The sequence below is a fragment of the Branchiostoma lanceolatum genome, chromosome 4 (genome assembly GCF_035083965.1).
Source record: "Branchiostoma lanceolatum isolate klBraLanc5 chromosome 4, klBraLanc5.hap2, whole genome shotgun sequence".
NCBI lineage: Eukaryota > Metazoa > Chordata > Leptocardii > Amphioxiformes > Branchiostomatidae > Branchiostoma > Branchiostoma lanceolatum.
This window is the reverse complement of record NC_089725.1, coordinates 27,133,231-27,152,411: the sequence shown is the minus strand read 5'-3', so window position 1 is coordinate 27,152,411 and position 19,181 is coordinate 27,133,231. Positions and strand designations below refer to the sequence as shown.

At 42.1% G+C, this 19,181-nt stretch overlaps 2 protein-coding genes across 3 annotated transcripts; one reads left to right on the top strand and one right to left on the bottom strand.

The window, feature by feature from the left end:
- Nucleotides 1-3: 3 nt before the first annotated feature.
- LOC136433769 (putative E3 ubiquitin-protein ligase UBR7) lies at nt 4-9,408 on the top strand. Of its 2 annotated transcripts, XM_066426264.1 has the most exons (12): nt 4-203; nt 2,810-2,943; nt 3,328-3,388; nt 3,816-3,911; nt 4,693-4,852; nt 5,307-5,437; nt 5,742-5,901; nt 6,209-6,381; nt 6,846-7,011; nt 7,792-7,853; nt 8,234-8,337; nt 8,426-9,408. In XM_066426264.1, exons 1-11 carry the CDS (start codon nt 33-35, stop codon nt 8,324-8,326), a joined length of 1,407 nt encoding a protein of 468 aa, XP_066282361.1. In that variant the 5' UTR covers nt 4-32; the 3' UTR covers nt 8,327-8,337; nt 8,426-9,408. The 2 variants fall into 2 exon arrangements, with proteins under 2 accessions (XP_066282361.1, XP_066282360.1); XM_066426263.1 differs by having other exon boundaries at nt 8,234-9,408.
- A 172-nt stretch (nt 9,409-9,580) lies between these two features.
- Nucleotides 9,581-19,124, bottom strand: LOC136433767 (actin-histidine N-methyltransferase-like). The gene is made up of 15 exons (XM_066426258.1): nt 19,042-19,124; nt 18,072-18,232; nt 17,651-17,743; nt 16,996-17,141; nt 16,499-16,571; nt 16,050-16,160; nt 15,509-15,589; nt 15,256-15,320; nt 14,877-14,935; nt 14,610-14,724; nt 13,995-14,169; nt 13,412-13,478; nt 12,721-12,806; nt 11,726-11,886; nt 9,581-11,212 (listed from the first exon to the last, which is right to left on the bottom strand). The coding sequence occupies exons 2-15, from the start codon at nt 18,220-18,222 to the stop codon at nt 10,724-10,726; spliced, it is 1,872 nt and encodes a 623-aa protein (XP_066282355.1). The 5' UTR covers nt 18,223-18,232; nt 19,042-19,124; the 3' UTR covers nt 9,581-10,723.
- Nucleotides 19,125-19,181: the final 57 nt, after the last annotated feature.

Here is a 19,181-nt window from a genome sequence, read left to right as displayed (position 1 = left end):
CGGCGCATCATTTCCGTCACTACAAACCAAACATGGCGGAGGCGGGAAGTTCTGGAACCAAGCGGCCCTTCTCTCAGGTCGACAACGACGAGGAACGGGAGGGAGTGTCCATGTTAGACGTCCTGGAGGAAGATGAGGAACTGGAGGAGGCTGCTTCGGCAGTCCTGGGTGGGAGCGACGACCAACACTGCACCTATATCCAGGTAAAATTCGACTTCTTGCGATGCCCTTGCCTTCTACTAAACAACCATATGAAGGCCACAGAACAGTAATTAAGCTTCCTATCTCTCCGGGACATTTTTGAAACTCGCGGTCTTGCCCGACAACTCTTCCCCACATCACGCGAAGTGATTAACGGCTGTCAATCTTGAAGCATGAAACCTCGGCCAAATGCTGCAGGCCACAGAACAGTAATTAAGCTTCCTATCTTAATATATGGCAATCATGTAAGAAAGAAGCTGTCAAAAGTCACCTACCAGAGTTTTAGTCCATGAAAAACATACATTGGCAGGGCTGTCAGGCCCCCAAAGTTTCAATCTAGAGCAAAATTTCAACTTTCTAATCGGCGGAACCCCTACGAATCCGAGCGTGTTTACCAAAGTTGACCTCTGACCCCCTTCTCCACCTGATAATCACACAAAAACAGCAAACTTTGCAGGCCTACAGACACCACAAACATGAATGAAAGTCTGATTTTTCAACTTAATAAGAAGGTAAAAACCCTTACCTGTAAAATCCAGCTACAAAATATCAACATATCCTGGAAAAAAGCCCCTTTACAGCTACCTTTACCAAGGGTACCAAACCTATTTCCATGGGCTAAAAGTTGGCCTTCTGCGCCTGCGCGAAATACTGGAGTATCCCCTGCATAGGGCTTCAAGTTCAAGATTGACAAATTTCAATCACTTCACATAGTGCGGGGAAGAGTTGTCGAGCACCATACCAAGTTTAGAAGATCTCTGACCTGGAATGGTCCCTTGGGAATACTTTGGGAGACAGGTGTCAGAGTGCTTTCCTCAGAGCTGTTTCAGTGGTCTGAGGCAAATGAAAGGTCTCATATTATTTAGAGAAAAGTGACAGTAACAGAAGAAAAAGTTAAAAGCTGCTAACCCTGGCATTAGGAGATTACTCTTCCACACTTAAACCATCTAAAGTTGTATTCAAAAGCTGCCAGGATAGACTTTGAAGCATTCAATGACACCGCACACTGCACTGTCACTAAAGGACATAAAATCTCTTTTAAATGGCCAAAAATCACTAAAATGGAAGAATTTGTAAATAAACCTGACTCAAATGAGTCAGCCCTGACTCAAATGAGTTAGGTGAGGGCTAACTCTTGGCTACCAAGCCAATTTCTGGGGAAATATAAGCCCCAATGGCTCACCTGACCCCCCCCCCCCCATGCACTCTCAGTATTGCACTCTCATTACATGCTTCAAAGTCAAACCCAAAGCTTTTAGATACAACTTGAGGTGCCTAAACGGATTGGGAGCAGTCTCCTTATGCCAGGTTGAGCACCTTTTGGCATTTTCCCCTCTATATGTCACTTTTTGCTCAATGATATGGGGCCTTACCTTAGCCTCAGAATACAGCTATGGCCCTCCTGACACCTGTCTCAAAAAGTACTCCCAGGGGACCATTCCCAGGGGAATGGTCTCCGGGACATTTTTGAAACTCGCGGTCTTGCCCGACAACTCTTCCCCACATCACGCGAAGTGATTAACGGCTGTCAATCTTGAAGCATGAAACCTCGGCCAAATGCTGCAGGCCACAGAACAGTAATTAAGCTTCCTATCTTAATATATGGCAATCATGTAAGAAAGAAGCTGTCAAAAGTCACCTACCAGAGTTTTAGTCCATGAAAAACATACATTGGCAGGGCTGTCAGGCCCCCAAAGTTTCAATCTAGAGCAAAATTTCAACTTTCTAATCGGCGGAACCCCTACGAATCCGAGCGTGTTTACCAAAGTTGACCTCTGACCCCCTTCTCCACCTGATAATCACACAAAAACAGCAAACTTTGCAGGCCTACAGACACCACAAACATGAATGAAAGTCTGATTTTTCAACTTAATAAGAAGGTAAAAACCCTTACCTGTAAAATCCAGCTACAAAATATCAACATATCCTGGAAAAAAGCCCCTTTACAGCTACCTTTACCAAGGGTACCAAACCTATTTCCATGGGCTAAAAGTTGGCCTTCTGCGCCTGCGCGAAATACTGGAGTATCCCCTGACAATGGCTATCAACTGTATATTCAACAGTTCTAGAACAAAGCCGTTGCAGATAGTTGTTTTTAAAGTTTATCAATGTATCATAATTATAAGATCGGGAACAAATAAAGATCTAGATGTCCCCGTTCTTGAATGGAAGAGAAATCTGCCCTACTGTAGCATAAGTAATTTGAATAATTTTGAACGAATTAAAATGTTCCAAAATTATTGGTTGTCCTTATTTCCATGGGTCAAATGATCATGACAGTTCATGGTCAAGCTAAAAAAAATGAAATAAAAATGTTGAATTTATAAATTACATTTAATTTCAATCAGAACTGCCCAAGAAGACCACTCGGGACCAATAAAGTCTGGTCTATGTAGACAGGTCACTATAGACTGGGTCTTTAATGTTTGTGTCAATGGGAAAGTTGTCTAAGGGACCAACAAAATGTGGTCACTTTGGCCAGGTGGCCCTTAGGTAGGTGGTCACTTACTAGTACACGGGTTTGATTCTAAATCATAAACTGTTGGAACGGGGGTGGGCAATATACATGATGTCCTTGTGACCATAAGATGCCCCCATGTTGTTCCAGGGCTACCTCCCCAGACAGGCCCTGTACGCCTGTAGCACCTGCACACCTGACGTGATGGACCCCGCCGGCGTCTGTCTGGCCTGCAGCTACGAGTGCCACGAGGGACATGAGCTGTACGAGCTGTACACCAAGAGGTAAGGTCCATGCCACATCGATGCTGTCATTATATGTATGTCAATGCAGGGATTTGTACAAAATAGAGACCATTCACTGAAACCAGTAAAAGAGACTCAGTAATTCCTTTCTCCACTGTGCAATACGGCTGGATAATAAGGCTAAATTTTAGATTTTAACTGTGCAATTGTTTTTTCATTATGTTTTAGATTAATCATATCGCTGCAATATAAGTGGACTGTAAGTCATTGTTTTATGTGGTTGTTATGCAAAGACTATGTAATAAGGACGTAATTCAGGTGTGTTCGCCCATGAGTTCCTTACTGGATAAAATCATTTCAAAAACCGATGAGCCGGGTACCAAGACTGTAACACTGACTATTGTAATATTTTGCTGTCTGCAGGAACTTCAGGTGTGACTGTGGCAACAGCAAGTTTCCTGACAACAAATGCAAACTGGATCCAGTGAGTGGGCTATACAATGTCTTGCTTAGAAGAAAATTTTCAATAGTAGCCTGGTATTCAAACCTGTTGAGCTATAGTGTGATCCCAAACAGTGGGCACCTTGCCAAGAGACTGTTTAGGAGCAGACTACAGCTGAGCAAGGTTGAATGTCAGGCTACATTTGTACCTTTTTACTGGATGAAGAGTACAGGTGAACAATAATCATATTCTGAGGCATTTACAGAAAAGAGGACAGTGGTCTTCATCTTACTATCTGTATCAGTCAGTGAAGATTCTATGCCATAGTATCAACTTGATATATAGTTGTGTAAAAAATTCTTACCAGCCTAGCCATTACCATATTTTGTGTTCATTGTTTCTTGTTCAGTATTAATAACAGAAGACAGAATGCTGCTAACAACACACATTTTCCTTGTGCCTCCCACAGAGCAAAGCACCTATCAACCCAGACAACAAGTATAACCATAACTTTCATGGTCTCTACTGCATCTGTGATCGGCCCTATCCAGACCCGGATGATGAGGTGGGTACTGTTGGAGACTCATGTTTTACCACCCTAATCTATGTTGTGATTAATGGTGGATGCTTCAGCCCTTTATCAACTCGGCCTATAGCTAATCAGACCAATTCAGCCCAACACCCTGGTCAACTCGTCCCAACACCCCATCCCAAACCCTAACCATAACCCTGGTTAGCTTGAGTTGACCAGGGTGTTAGGCCGAATTGTTCAGGGTGTTAGGCTGAGTTGACCAGGGTGTTAGGCCGAATTGAGCAGGGTGTTAGGCTGAGTTGACCCAAGGAGGTTAAAATAGGCTTGGTTGACCAGGGTGTTAGGCTGAATTGAGCAGACTGAGTTGACTGAGCCAAGTTGGTCAAGGGTCGAATTGTCCTGATCCCTGTTGTGATGCCAGGCTGGTGTAGACTATACTATAAATTACAAAGTTATGTGAATAGGAGCTGAACTCCTCTGTAAAAACTTCTCTGTAGAAATATGTTGTAATCAATTAAGAAAAAAGCATATGATTATAATGGACACATTGACAAAAATGTAGATTTGTGCAAGTAAAATAGGCATCACATAAAGATCTCTCAACAGAAATTCTGGTTGTGGTATCAACCCAAAGTGTGGGCCACATTACATATATTGCCTAATTGATGGAGAGTAAATTTGGACATTGTGGATCAGATGTGAACACCATGTTGCCTTTGTTGGTGTAATGTTGTATACTAGAGAAGTTAATGTGTGATGAGTAAGGCACCAGAGATATGTAACTACTGGTCTGAACATGAGTTGTTCCCCACAGATAGAGGATGAGATGATCCAGTGTGTGGTTTGTGAAGACTGGTACCACGGGCGTCACCTGTCCTGCAGCCCTCCCTCCTCGGTCAGCTACCAGGAGATGGTGTGTGCAGCCTGCATGAAGAGATGCAGCTTCCTGTGGGCCTACACTGTACATAGCATTGGTGAGTTACTTTAATTGCTTGCTCTGGCAATATCTGTATAGCCAACTTGGCACGCACTTGGCGCTTCAGCAGCAGGTTGTACTACACAGAACGAACTGTCATATTTTACTTTTGCTCATCTAAATGCAAGATGTTAGATGGTGTCTGATATCAGCAGTGCTGCCTGGGCTGACCATTGTATTGCCTTGTTGCAATTTTGATAAATGAATAAGCGAACTGCATGTGTTGCTCCAAGCTATCAAATAAAACATTGAGTCAGATTTTCCCAATTGACTTGCACTGTAACATACTACTACACATGTACTAGTAATTCAACTGTGCTGTATGATTGAGTCTGTAGCAGGGAAAGCATAGGCATAGATATGTACATCAAATAGGTTGAAATTTATAACATGGTCTACCTAGTTGTTCCCTTCTGCTTTCTTGAATGTGAATATTTGCTGTAATTTTGTAGAGACTACAGTTGTGAAGAAGGAAGAAAGCCCAGGTGCAGTGGATGTGGAGTCAGTGAGTCCCAGTGGAAATAAGACTCTACAAGGTGCAGGAGACACAGCAGCTCAAGCTGAGGCAGCTACAACAGTTAAGGTAAGGACCAGCTCACTTTTTACCAGGCTCAGTGCACCAGAGACAACAGAGAACCAAAACCTCCCATCTGTGAATGACACATAGTGAGAGAGATCTATCCGAGTCAGTTCTGCTAGGGATTTTCCATGTGTTTGTCACCTCCAAGATTTATTCAGTCAAAATCTTGGTTCAAAACTGTGCTGAAAATCATTGATGACATACAGTAACTTGATTTGGATGTTATGTGGCAGAGTATTGTTTTGATAGTTACAGTTCTGGTCCACCCATTGTAATATCTGTGAAATGTTTTATTGCTCTTTTGTAGAATGAGACAAGCTCATCAGGGAAGTCAGCAGATGCCACAGCTGTAACAGCCGTCAGCACTGAAGGTACCAGCGCTTCACATGAGTCAGCTGATAGCAAGGAAGGACTGAATGGGGTGAAAGCGCCGGCTGTGAAGGGGGAGAAAGATGCTGCTACAACAGGTGGGTAACGTGCACAGTCCAGCAGGTAGCGGCACTGCCCCTGGACCAAGAGGTTGGGAGTTTGAAGCCCAGCTGTTCAGTTGTCGCTCACTCGACATGCACCCACTGGAAATCCTTAAGATGGGACGTAAAGCCGTGGTCTGTTGTTCATTGTACTTGTCGAGAAGAGCTAGAGGAATTTCTCCAGTAAAATAAACCTGTAAATAATGTACATAGCATCTATCTGCTCTGCCATGACCAGTCGAAGAGTAGCTCTTTAGTGAGCTAAAGTGGTTTGAGATGACTTTCACTTTGTTTTCTGCTGCAGATGCTGCCGCTGCCTGTGAAGGTCCGTCCACCAGTGGGACATCAGGGTCAGCAGTAGACTCAAAGGAGTGTAATCTGCAGGACCTACAAGACAGAGGAGTGACTGTCGGGGATCATGCCATGTTCTGGCCTCAGGGCTGGAGAGCCAAACTCTGCACCTGTCACAAGTGTAAGGTAAGGGACTTGTACATTACCAGATAATTCCACAGTTATATGATTCCTCCAGGTCACCACCCTGAAAGAATGCAACAGAGATGTCCAGTCTTGAAAAAGATGAATAAAGTCAGAAGCAATGGAAATCCGCCTCAGCGTTGTTATTGTCCCAGAGCTACGAGAGATGTCCAGTGTAATAAACTCCTGCTTATCTAAGCTGTGCATACCTGGGGGTGCTACACTGGTGATCTCTGAAGCACACTGTTTTTCAAACTGGCTGATATTTGTAACATAATGTTTTTAACTGTTCTGTATTCCTAGGATTGTGTGTGCTGAAAGTCTATAATGTAAGATTTACTGAAAAATTGCAAGGTCAACTGTTCTTGGTGCTTAACTGGTTTGAGGTCACTTCCACATTCAATTGATGTGTACAGCTGATAGAGAAGATAAGGGCAAGGTTTCACTGTTGTCATTTTTCCCGACAGGCCCTTTATGAGGAGAAGGCAGTGACGTTTCTCCAGATCGACGGAGACACGGTGCTGGCGTACGAGCAGCGGGGTCAGACAGGACAGCCGCAGGGCTCCACCTACGAGAAGGGGATGGAGGAGTTCAGCAAGATCAACAGGATACAGCAGGTCGAAGTGTTGCATGGTGAGGAACTAGTAGTTTATCTATTTTTCTGTATTTTTACCAAGTTGTAGTGGCTGATCACTGCTTTTCAGGGAGGCCCTGGGTACACACATACAAACAATACAATGATATGTACATAACAAAACAGTCAAAATCCTTCCAAGAACTTTCTATAGCCCTTGGGCCACACAGTCCACTACAGTATGAGGCTAGTCCACTGGTAGTGGAGTGTGTTCATCTCCCGCACTCTTTATCCTAAGTGTTGAGTGCTATGCAGAGAAAGTAGTATTTGCCATTTTCAAGTCTTTTATATGACCCAGCTGGTTAAAATTTGGGCTTCTCTGACTTGACAATATAAGGGATGAAGTAATGTCAACTCTCAACATTCTGCCTGGTCCCCTGAGACTGGTACATAGAAAATTTTAAAAACAGTGAATGTTAAGACATCAGCAGGTCAAAGTGTTGCATGGTGAGGAACAAGTGGCTAAAAGTCGGAATCCTTCTCACACATTTCTGTTTCTATAGCCCTCAGGGCTGGATAGGCCACTAGAGCAAGGGGCAAATCTACTAACACTGGTAGTAGACTGAGTTCAACTTTAACTCCCATACTCTTTCTCATAAGTGTTGAGTGCTAAGCAGAGAAAGCAGAATTTGTCATTTTCAAGTCTTTTATATCAACCAGCTGGGGTACATCTGGGGTACATTCTCTGCCTCCTAAGACAACTTCAAGTTAAATCATGTCAGTACTGGAAACCTATATCATTAGGCTTTCTTGAGTCTTAGTTGTTCCCTTTCTTTCAGGATATAACGACATGAAGGATAACCTGAGAGATTATCTGAAGACTTTTGCTGAGCAGGGCAAGGTATGTCTCAAGTCATCTTTACTTGATCAGTTATTTCCCTCTGTCATATTAGTATCTGAGTCCATAATGATTGATGTCGAATTCTTACTTCCTTGCTTCAAGGAGGGAGTCTGCAATAGTGATGATACTGAGAAGTAGCTGTAGTATCTGGCAACACAAATCTCAGCAAGTGTAAAAGTTACCACTCTAGAGTTTGAAATTCTTACTGTGATTTCAACTTCGCGGTTTTCGCAAACTCATCACACTGCAAACATTTGTTCTGTCTTCCTTTGTGTTAGTAACTTACTACCATTGCTTCAGCTGCAAACTCAAACATACAGCAAACCTTTGAATCTCACCCTGCTGGAACTCAAATGAATGTACAGTATTTGTTCCATCAGGTGGTGACCGAGTCTGACATCAAAGAGTTCTTCAAGCGCATGCAGGACCGACGGAGAGAGCAGGGGGCAGGGGTGCAGTTCAACTGCCGATAGAGAGTCACCAAACAAGACTGTCACGCTAACTACTCCAGCTTCAGACAACTTCTAGCAGGGGGCAGGGGTGCAGTTTAACTGTCGATAGAGAGTCACCAAGACACAAGACTGTCACACTATTTACTCCAGCTTCACTCATAAACTTAGTACTGTCAGTCAGTCTAAAACACTAGGACCTGCCAATAAGGACCACCAAACTACAGGTGTTACACTACCTATTCCAGCTTCACATACACTCATGAACTTCCCACTGTACCTGATCAGACTACACCCAGTATTGTACTGTCTGAAACGAAGTACATTTGTAAAACATGATTATGGCTAGCCCTGAAATCAAATGTAAACCAGTATAGTACTATACCATTACCAGATGTTTTGTACATTTAACAAAGCAACTGTGACCATCTATCTGGAATTATTGTAAACTTCAAGGTACAATAGTACATAAGTAACCCTACAGAAATATCTACATGTACAAACTGTAACTGTAGGTGCATTCACATCCATACCATATACCGAGTAATGAGTTTCAAGTACTGTTGAAACTCATTCCATCCTAATGTCACACTGATTAGTGAACACATATGTTCAAAAGTATGGCCAGCTGAACTGTGGACATCATTTTTGAATAATTAAGTCTTGGTGATTTAATCTGCCACTGTACTCAGTGGTAGAGTGAATATAAAAATGAACTTGTATACCAGTACACCAGACCAAGATGTCTATGCCACATGTGATGTGACTCTTAGCTGTTACCACACATACAGCAGTAGGTTACGAAATGTGCAGTCAGCCTCAAATGTATATTTATTGTGTATGAACTATGGGGACACCAACACGAAGCCAACTGTTTAGGACTACCATGTACTTGGTTATGGAGTCCACCCTCCAGTTTTTGTACATATCACACATGATGTGAGTATATCGGAATGAAAGGTAACAAAAAAGGTATCTGTTGCATCCCACTTTGAATTGGACTGCACATACTACAGAAGCAACATTAAACTGTCTGAAATGAAATACTGTAATCTCTTGAACGAACATGAAATAAACATTTTTGCTTGGTGGCTAACCGTGACAAATCTATGGTGTTTGGTGTTTTTTTTAATGCATAAAGACAACTACTTAAGAAAACCACCACATATGCAAATATATGCTTCTTGCACCAAATACGTATACTGAGATAATGTCTAAAATGTATAAATTCTCGCACACACACAAATAAATATGCACAAAACATTGAGCTGGGAACAGTAATTTTTACAGTTGTATTTCAAACATAATCTAATTCAGATATGTTACATCTCTTTCTTGTTTCTGTTGTAACAAATATCAACAAAATATTTCCAGAGTAGACAACAAACTGCATGCTTTCCTAGTATAAATGGATGTAACATTACATACCAGAACCAACTAAATGCACTACAGGTTGCTGAACAAAGTATCTCAGGTAAGACAATGGAAAAGGCAACGGTAATGGCCTTTTTCAGGCTGTAGGGGCAGTGGGTTGTTAATCCACTGTGTCTTGGGCACAGTATTGGAAGGTGGAGCCCATTGCTCTCCTCCCACAACCTTTAACCTCCCCAACCAAAGTCAGGTACCCATTTTTATACTCGTGTAAAATGCCTTACCGAAGGACACAATGTCTAGCCTGTAATGGCAGGAATCAAACCCATGTCCGTTAACCTTATCACTTGGACATCGACGCCACGTGGCAAGATACTAGGTAGTATTGCACATCCATGGTAGATATTAACACTTGGCAAAAAACAAACTTGACAGCAAATCTCAATCTTTGGGTACAATTCAACTAGTTATAATATAACAACATCTCTGCCAATTTAAAAGTACATGTACTGTATATGACCATAATTATAGAAACTGCTCCTGTCAATGTGATATGGTCAACACTTACAGCTTATAAAAGATACCAGTATATACTGCACAATGTCTGCAGACCAGTCACCCCCTACATTAAAACTACCCTGATTACTGTACATCTTACATGATTGTTGGTTGTTCTGCATAATGCTTCTGTTGGTTGTTTCCTACACTTTGTAACAAAATGTTTTCCTTTGGAAGATTGGAGTTCTGTACCAATATGTTTCTCAGGTACAACTGAAACAATCATACCATACATGACCATAAACATGATTCACCTTTAAACAAACAAACAAACAAAAAAACGAACAAATTAAAAACAAACTGCAATAATGTTGCATACCACAGACAAGACGTCAAGAATAAATTATTGCCATCTATCCCTTTGTTACAAGAGTCTTTGTCCGTTTAACTTCAAGGTGGTGTACAAGAAACAGTGGTGGATGACCTCTTCATTTGGCAACTCTTGCAACTCAACAATGACCCTCGACACACTTCTTACTCATTAACCAACCTTCAGTTTTTTAAATCTTTTTCTGATATCGAAGCTTCACCATTTGCTTCAACTGTGGCACCGTTCACTTTGATGGCATCTCCATCTACAGACTCTCGCTCTGAGGAGGACTCCAGTCCACTGTCTTTCTCTGGACTCTTCGATTCTTCCGCATGTGATACAGCAGCATTTCCATCTTTGCTCACTTCTAGATCTGTCCCTTCTGCATGTGCGTCTGCCTTCTGATCAGTTCCCAACTCCTCCTCATCCTCACTCAGCTCCAGAACTTCCTCTACGAACTCTCCGTCCAGGTCGTCGCTCACTTTGACAGTTAACGCCACTTCGGCGGCCAGCTGCAGTATCTTCTCCTCGATCAGCTGGGGGATCTTGTCCCTCTGGGTCTTGGCGTACTCAGCGGCGTTACTGAGGATCTGCATCTCGGCCAGCTTCAGCTGCAGGGCTGCGCGGGTGTGGTAGGTCATGTCAGGCGCCTGCAGCTCTGTCTCTACATCCTGGGCATTCAACAAAACAGTGTCAAAAGGGGAAACATTTATTTATTCATTTATCGGTTTAGGACACACAGCCAGGGCTGCTTGACTAGCCTTTGGCTATCACAAAATTTAAAAAAGAGTTAGCCATGCCGACAAACACAATGCAAATGGAATTGAGGTTTTGATATGGACAGAAAAAAAATCAACAACAAAGGTAACACACATGTGGCAAACATGCTTCATGGGGATGACTGTGTTCCTAATATTTTCAGGTTGCATATAGAATGGTTTTAGTGAACTGACTGTTGGCCTAACAAGTCCACAATTGGAATACTGTAAATCATGAAATATTTGCAATGTTTATATGCTTGCAGCTTTTGCGGTAACCTCTCACTGCAAACTCATCACACTCTCGACATATGCTCTGTCTATGGTTGTTTCACGAAACAAAATTCAAGTGCCACAGAATTATGAGATTGAAGAGTATGTTAGAAGATCGATTAGCAAAACCTGGAGACATAAGTGGATACCCACCTTGATACTTGTTCTGTAGCTCCTGATGAGCAGGGAGAGGCGCGTCTCCAGGAAAGCCCAGGCCTTGGTCTCCTGCTCCTGCGTCACCATGCAGTCCAGCCTGCCCAGGCAGCTCAGGTACGCAGACTGGTGCTCACTCGTCAGCAGCTCCCGCAAGTCACCTGCAGGAAGAGTGTTAACCATTATCATTATCCTGAATGGAGTTTTAACTGTTAACACCAACACAATAAATTGGACTTTTTGACTGATCAGCAACAGTCTTTGTCAAGGAGTGAACAATCCACTGCTTCTGTGACGTCATGTTATGCAGATGAGACACGTGACTCGGTGAGCAGTGGATTGTTCACTCCTTGACAAAGACTGTAGCTGATCAGTCGAAAATTTGGGTAAGTCCAATTCATTGTGTTGGCGTTTACAGTTTAAACTCCATTCAGAATGACTTCTAACTAGTGGAGCTACCTCGAGCGGAGCTTGGGTAGCGAACGGAAAGCTAATAAGGCTAGACTCCAGGCTACTTCTACCAACACAGATGGACTTTCAAGTGAACATTATCACTATCATTTACATGTATGTGCCAGGTTGCCACTGGGTATATCCACCACTTTGGAAACCAGTGTGTGTTTGAGACATTGATGAAGGTTAGACATCTGGGTATTCAGATATGCAAAGCAAGCCTTGGTCAAGCAAGTGGATAGATTTTAGAAATGGGCAGATGTTTCAGGTAACATCAAACACCTTTCGTCAGTGATTAACGGTAGTGAGTTGTCACTGATGAAAGGTAGTAGATGCTACCTGAAACGCCTGACCGTTACAAAAATCCATCCAGTTCCTTGAGTAACAGTTACCTTGAGTGTGACAAATTTCTAGTGCAGCATCCCCCAGGTCTGCAAAGTTTAGATATGCAGGAGCGCATCATACTTGGGGGCATTGCATTGGAGATTTCTTTACATTTGCACAACAAAAATGATAAAAGCTTTCCATAAACTTGTACACACCTTCCACCATGGTGAACACCCTCAGGAACACAAGCAGCTCGGGAGGGATGGGGTCCTTCCCACAATGCACCTGAAAGGTGGTGGACCTTGGAAAGAATGAGCAAGAGAAGAATTTACACATCTGCAGACTACAAAAGCTGCTACTGGTACATCAATTCTACAAACATTCGAATGCGCTCAAGAACAGACTTTCCTTAAACATACCCATATTTGTATGTATCGTAAGTGTTCAAATGTTGGTGGAGAATTAATGATGTAATTGGTGGAAATGCTGTAATCACCCTGTGATGCAAGCAGTAGTCCATAAAAGAATCACAGCTCCTACCTTTACACATCAGAGCAGGGAAAGGACTTTTCTCTGCCATTAAAGGTGTCTCGGATTTAGTGTTATGGACCCCAGCACATGGGAAAAGAAGACAAGGAAGACCACCCCTAACATACATAGATGTCCTTTAAAGAGACACTGGCATACAAACTGATGGCATGGGGAAGGCTATGCAGGACAGGAGCTTCTGGGCGGCTACAGTGGTTCGGGTGACAGAGGAGGGAGATTGGCACCCGACATAAGTCATCCCAGTAGCTAACAAAAGGTTTTCTTTCAGGTCACTACAATCAGTACAATCAGCTTTTGCTAACAGTGGAAATGATACATGTATCTAACTGGCATACAGAGGGGGCAAAAATTACTTACGCATGAATCCCAGCTCTGGATAGGACTTCTGCCTTCATAGCAAACAGGCTGTCGTTCTTGCTCACACCTAGAACACAATCAAGAAATGTCTAGCTGGCAATGTACATGACGATGGATAAATGTTCCTAACTGGTAGCTGATAAAAGACTGAGGGGGATTGGTCACATCTGGAGAATGAAAGAAAATACAACAGCTAGAAAGATACTTAATTGGAAATCACACGGGGCTAGAGGACGCGGTGGAAGACCAAGACTGACATGGCATCAAGTATGGAAGGAAGCCCAAAACTGGACACACCGGAGGAAAAGGTTGGCCTGACGTACCACAGATGGAGACCGGCAAAGGTCTAAGATACGGTCTAATTTCCAACTAGTCATTGATATCCCCAAACAAGCTCCTTACTGTAGTGATGTGAAACATGTAATACTTTATATTGGCCACTCTAATCTTAGAAACCCAACACCGGATGCAGTATGAACCCTCCTACCAGATGTAACTTAGTGCAGAAGCTAGAATACACGACTAGTGAGTAGACGTGCTTGTGTCTGTTTGATTCTTGAGTAACGTGCGACGCTACACGTACCAAGCTTGATGTTGACCCTATCGTGCACGTTCTCAGGGTACACGAAGCCGTTGTGTATGAGGAACTCGGCGTTGCTGCGCATGCCGTAGAAGATGTAGACCTGGCTGTCCGTGGGAAACTCCCGCATGGCCAGGCACTCAGCCGAGTCGCTGCCCAGGTTAAACTCCGTACTGAACTATAATGGAATAAAAAGGTGTCAGTACTGACCTAAGGAAGGTGTCAGCAATCCTAGGAAATGTCTGCAAAAACATTGATTGTGTGTAAAGAACTTGACTAGCCAGTGATTAACCAGATAAAACTATTCACAAATATAAAATGGAATACAAAATGTAATCATGTGACAGTTTCTTGATAAAGATGAATAAAGTCGAAAGCAGTCGAATTCCATTTCAGCGCTGTCATTTCCCAGAGCTACGAATCATGTGACATTTTAACATCTTATCTTAGACTTAGATGAAACAAAAAAAGATCTAACCCAGAATTTCAAATAAACATGTTGTCACACCATATCAACATTATTTCAAGTAAGTTTAATTAGTACTATAACAGCAACACACTACTGTATGATATGATATGGCTCAACTGTAGTTTGACTCAACCCTAAGTTCAGCTCACCTCTCCATTACTATGGTTACACATGTCCCACATGGGGATGAGTGCCGTGATGAGATGTCGGCCGTCGCTGGTGGGGACCTGGTTCTGACGGGTCATCACCGTGGAAACTGCCCATCTAGGGAACAAACATGTCAGGAACATTACTGTAAGATGGGTCAAGTTGAAGAGGACTTAAATTTTGTGATGGGGGAAAAGGAAACATCCGCTGCATTTTATACAAGAACGCCCTGCACTAGAAAAGGTATAAAAGGAGGAGTGTTCCTGTACCTGTACTCATCAAAGGTGAAGCATTCCTTCAATGGCAGTCCTGTGGCTTCAGGCTGAGTCTAGAACAACAGAACAATGTTACAGATAACTATATACTCTCTTTTGCGAGTATAGTAGCCTCCATTGACATTTAATGACCAGGTATATTATATCCACCACTTTGAAAAACAGTTCAAGTCTGCACTTTCCAGGAGTGCATCTTAGTGGGGAACAATGCATTGGAGATCTCTTTAGACATATTTTTTTCAGGATGGCAGGTATATGTGACCTGGTTGAATTGGGTTAGTAGACAGTACTAGTAAGTATAAAATGGTAGACATTCTACATGTATAAATATAATATATGCAAAATACAATATTATGTATATATTGCAACATACCTGGAACAGCTTGTAGAAGTAGGCATACTGACGGGCAATGCTCTTGTACTGGTTCAGGACATCACCTGAAAAGGGTAAAAGCTGAATTAACTAAATTGTATGTTCTGAAATGTTACATTTTGGGCTGTAGAGGAGTAAATAGGTACAATTCATTCAATGCTCAGAAACGTCTGCTTTGTCGCCCATGTCATTCTGTTTAAGGTATGTTTTGATAAGGTAGCTATGATAAAGTCTCTGCATTACATGTACGTACTGAAGTTAAGTGAGCCCTGTAGATGAAGCATCTCTGCTTCTTCAAAGTACAAAGGAGTGGTGTATGTGCCTGGAAAGATATCTGGTAGACACTGGCTCAAGGAACATAACAATACTAGATGAAGGACATCAACTAAGCTCACAGCTACCAGTTCTTCAACCATTTACCAGGACAGGATACTTACATTTACAAAGTGTGATCAATGCATCTGCTGCATTGTAGTATATTCTGTGTAGTTTATCAGGCTGTATAGAGTAATCAGAAAATCTTCTCTTTGCTGTGGCCCAATATATGCCACTAAATTTTCTTGAAATATGACAGAAGAGATATTCCATCTGTGTCGTAGCCATATATACCATACTCTAGCCTGTCACAGAGCTGGTGAATGATAGCCTTGCAATATAGTAGAATCCAAACTTAATATAACTGCGAAGTGTCTTCGTCCTGCAAATAGCTATTTATGTAAGAGGAAAAAAATACTTTAAAAGGCTAGGTGAATGAGTATGCTCTGAAGTAAAAACCACGATGGGTAAAAGGATACTGATGTAGGGTGCCCAGAAGGAGTTGGATGTGTACTTCTCACACAGAACATGGAGCGCCAGCGACACGTTAGCCATCACCTGCAGAATCCTGTCTTTCTTTATCAGTGGACCTGAAAAGAAACTGAGGATTTAATACTCTAAAATACCTCATATCTACATTGTAGTCATATAACCGTTTTACTTCCAGTCATATCCTAACTCATTACCAGCAGCTCAACAGAAGAGAGAATGACTACATCACTTAAACTCTACGATATAATTCTATACAAAGTCAATACAAAGACCAATCTTATTGGTTATGAAAGTTGAGAAAAATTTATTACAAATGGCATTTACAGACCACAAATCTATCAATGTTACTGAATGAACACCTGAACAAAAAAGGCTGACATTCTATTGACAAAGAAGAATGCCAGTCTAGTAAGCATCATCATGAAGTCTTTCCTACCCAGACTGGACTCTCTTGCTGTTTCTGTTGTCAGCATCAGTTTCCGAGGGATGGTGATGAACAACTCCTCAGCCTGCAAAGCAACACGCTGTAATTATAGCTCTGAGACAAAATCATATATGATCTGTGTTTTCATGTAATATACAGGTACATGTACTTCAATAAGACCAACTTCCATGTGGGCTATTTTCAAACTGGCAAAATATTCACATCAAACATTTCAGAGTGAAAGAGAACATCTTCCTCCCCTTACCCTCACCCCATAACACTCAGTAGTGTATATATGTGTGTGTAGAATGAATATCCATATACTAGTAGAAATTTTGCACATTTTATACTAAATTTGACACACCATTTGGTGTGGGAAGATCAATGCCACCAAGTTTATCATTGATCCATATAGCAGGATGGCTGCCTAAGAGGGCATGTAGCCTCAGGGCAGTGACACCAGGCTCAGTATATATGTACTGATTGTCTAGACAATAGATTTTGAATACCTTGATGTCTTGAACAGCCTTGAGTCCATACCCTCCCACCTCAAACTTCTCTATGGTAACAGCATCACTCTTAACATCATTGTCCTGTAGCCACTTCAGAAACACAGGAAAGCATTCCTCTCGTGGGACTGGGTCGGGGGTCCAGCCTGGAGAAGGGAAACGAAAAACAGCTTTATACAAATACTCAGCATTCAGAGAACTATTAATTTTAGTATTAGAAGGGAATGGTCAGGAGCTCTACGATCTTACAACTGCACCACGCACCATGGATAGAAATTTTCACATCAATGTTCAACATGCTGTGAAAGTGGAAAAATGTGAAAGTGATCTTGAACCAGTTAAGCTCACTGAAGAACTATTCTTCTACCGGCCGTGACAGAGAAGACAGATGCTATGTACAGTATTTACAGGTTCAGGTTCATTGTACCAGGGAAATGGCCCTAACTCTTTTCGACAAGCACAATGAACAGTAGACCATGGCTTCACATGCTGCCCTAAAAGCTGGGATTCAAACTCCCAACCTCTTGGTCAAGTATTATGTGTAGAGTTACCACTGGCCTATGCTCACTTCATGCATGTAGCATGCGCAGATGATATGTTCGTAGATCCTACAGCAGGGTAAAACAGCAGAAAAAGCAAATTCTACTTCCAGTACCTTCCTGTTTCCTTCTGATCCTCTCCACCACCTCTCGGATGGACATGTGCTCCTCCAGTTCTTTGCCAGGGGGCACCCCTGGACTGCTGGCCTCTGGAAACAGATCAGTATCAGTACCATTAATCTTTAAGGTCTATGAGTGAGTAAGTGAGTGACCATGTCTGTCTTGTCTCTTGTATTCTGTCAAATACATGTAACATAACTATCAAGTCACAGACTCTTCCTACACTGCAAAAATTTATTTTTGGAACTGCAAGTGTACTGCACAGTGATATGACATAGAAAATGACATTTACCAAGAGTGACAACATAAATGTATACAACAAGCCAAATCAATGATTGACTGATACGAAACATTAATGTATTGTTGCATTTGACAATGAATAAATAAACATTACGCTAATAATATAAGGTGACTTACTCTGCAGAAGTTCGTTGACTAGAACCATGACATCACGGACATCCTTCTTGTTCCTCCCATTTGGCTTGGTGTTTCCACCACCGCCGCCGCCGCCTTTCCCACCGCCTGACGACCCGCTGGCACCGCGGTCACGCTTGCTTTTCTTCCCCATGGTTCTGTTACTGGAGAATGAAGCAAGAAGGTAATCTTTAAGTTCCAATTAAGGATGGTCGTATTTCCCATCTCTTGATTGCTTAGGAGCCATGCCATGCATATAGCCAGGATTTTGTTTAAATTAAGGGGGTCCTTTTGTAGATTTTGTTTAAGGGGGTCCTTTTTTCACATTTTGTTTAATTGTCTTTTTGTAGTTTTTGTTTAAGGGGGTCCTTCTGTACATTTTGGGGACAAGTGAGCACTGTCAACAGAGGAAGCATTGACCTTTTTTTTTCAGGTACCTCTGAGCAAGGACGTTAAAAGCAGGGGGGGGGGTCCTTCCGAACCCAACCCACCACCACACACCCCTGGGCATGGCAGCTGAGGCATTCATTCATTGATATTCTTTGTTTTAGCATGATTATAGTCCTGCATCAAAGAATGTGTCATTTTGATGCACTTGAACTTGGTTATGTGATGCTCTGACAATGACCAAAAATGATAATCCCTTCCATATGAAAATCACAACATTGTAATTTGTATATCCTCAAATTGCATAATTTCAATGTATGTTAAATATCGATATTGTCTTTTTATAGACATAATTTGTCTGTAGTTGAAAGATGATATGCTTCCTCCTCCTCCTCCTTCTCTTACAATCAGAATCTTTGGACAACTGAATAACCAAGGATGGACGCTGAAAATAGAATCTGTGCACCCTCAATGGATTCAACGGAAAATGCGACAGAAAAACATTACGATTGGGCAGCTTATAAGCTGATAAATGAAAACAAATGTTCTAATCTCCCGTGCCAAGACTTGATTGCTCGCAGCTTACCTCAAACGCAATATTTAAAGGGTTTTCTTGATCCTTTACCTCCTGCCTTCTCTTGATCAGCGAGCTACATGCTCCTTACAGGAACATTGTATCAAATAGGGCCCAATTTTTTTTCTAAAATCTAAATGTTCTAGAAAAAT

Excerpts from the sequence above, each read along its gene's own strand:
- LOC136433769 (XM_066426264.1), top strand. The coding sequence starts at position 33 with ATGGCGGAGGCGGGAAGTTCTGGAACCAAGCGGCCCTTCTCTCAGGTC. Across the intron at positions 204-2,809 it reads AACACTGCACCTATATCCAG|GGCTACCTCCCCAGACAGGC; the intron begins GTAAAATTCGAC and ends ATGTTGTTCCAG. Across the intron at positions 6,382-6,845 it reads GCACCTGTCACAAGTGTAAG|GCCCTTTATGAGGAGAAGGC; the intron begins GTAAGGGACTTG and ends TTTTCCCGACAG.
- LOC136433767 (XM_066426258.1), bottom strand. The coding sequence starts at position 18,222 with ATGGGGAAGAAAAGCAAGCGTGACCGCGGTGCCAGCGGGTCGTCAGGC. Across the intron at positions 15,590-16,049 it reads CTTCTGGGCACCCTACATCA|ATATCTTTCCAGGCACATAC; the intron begins GTATCCTTTTAC and ends AGTGTCTACCAG. Across the intron at positions 14,936-15,255 it reads ACTTCTACAAGCTGTTCCAG|ACTCAGCCTGAAGCCACAGG; the intron begins GTATGTTGCAAT and ends CTGTTGTTCTAG.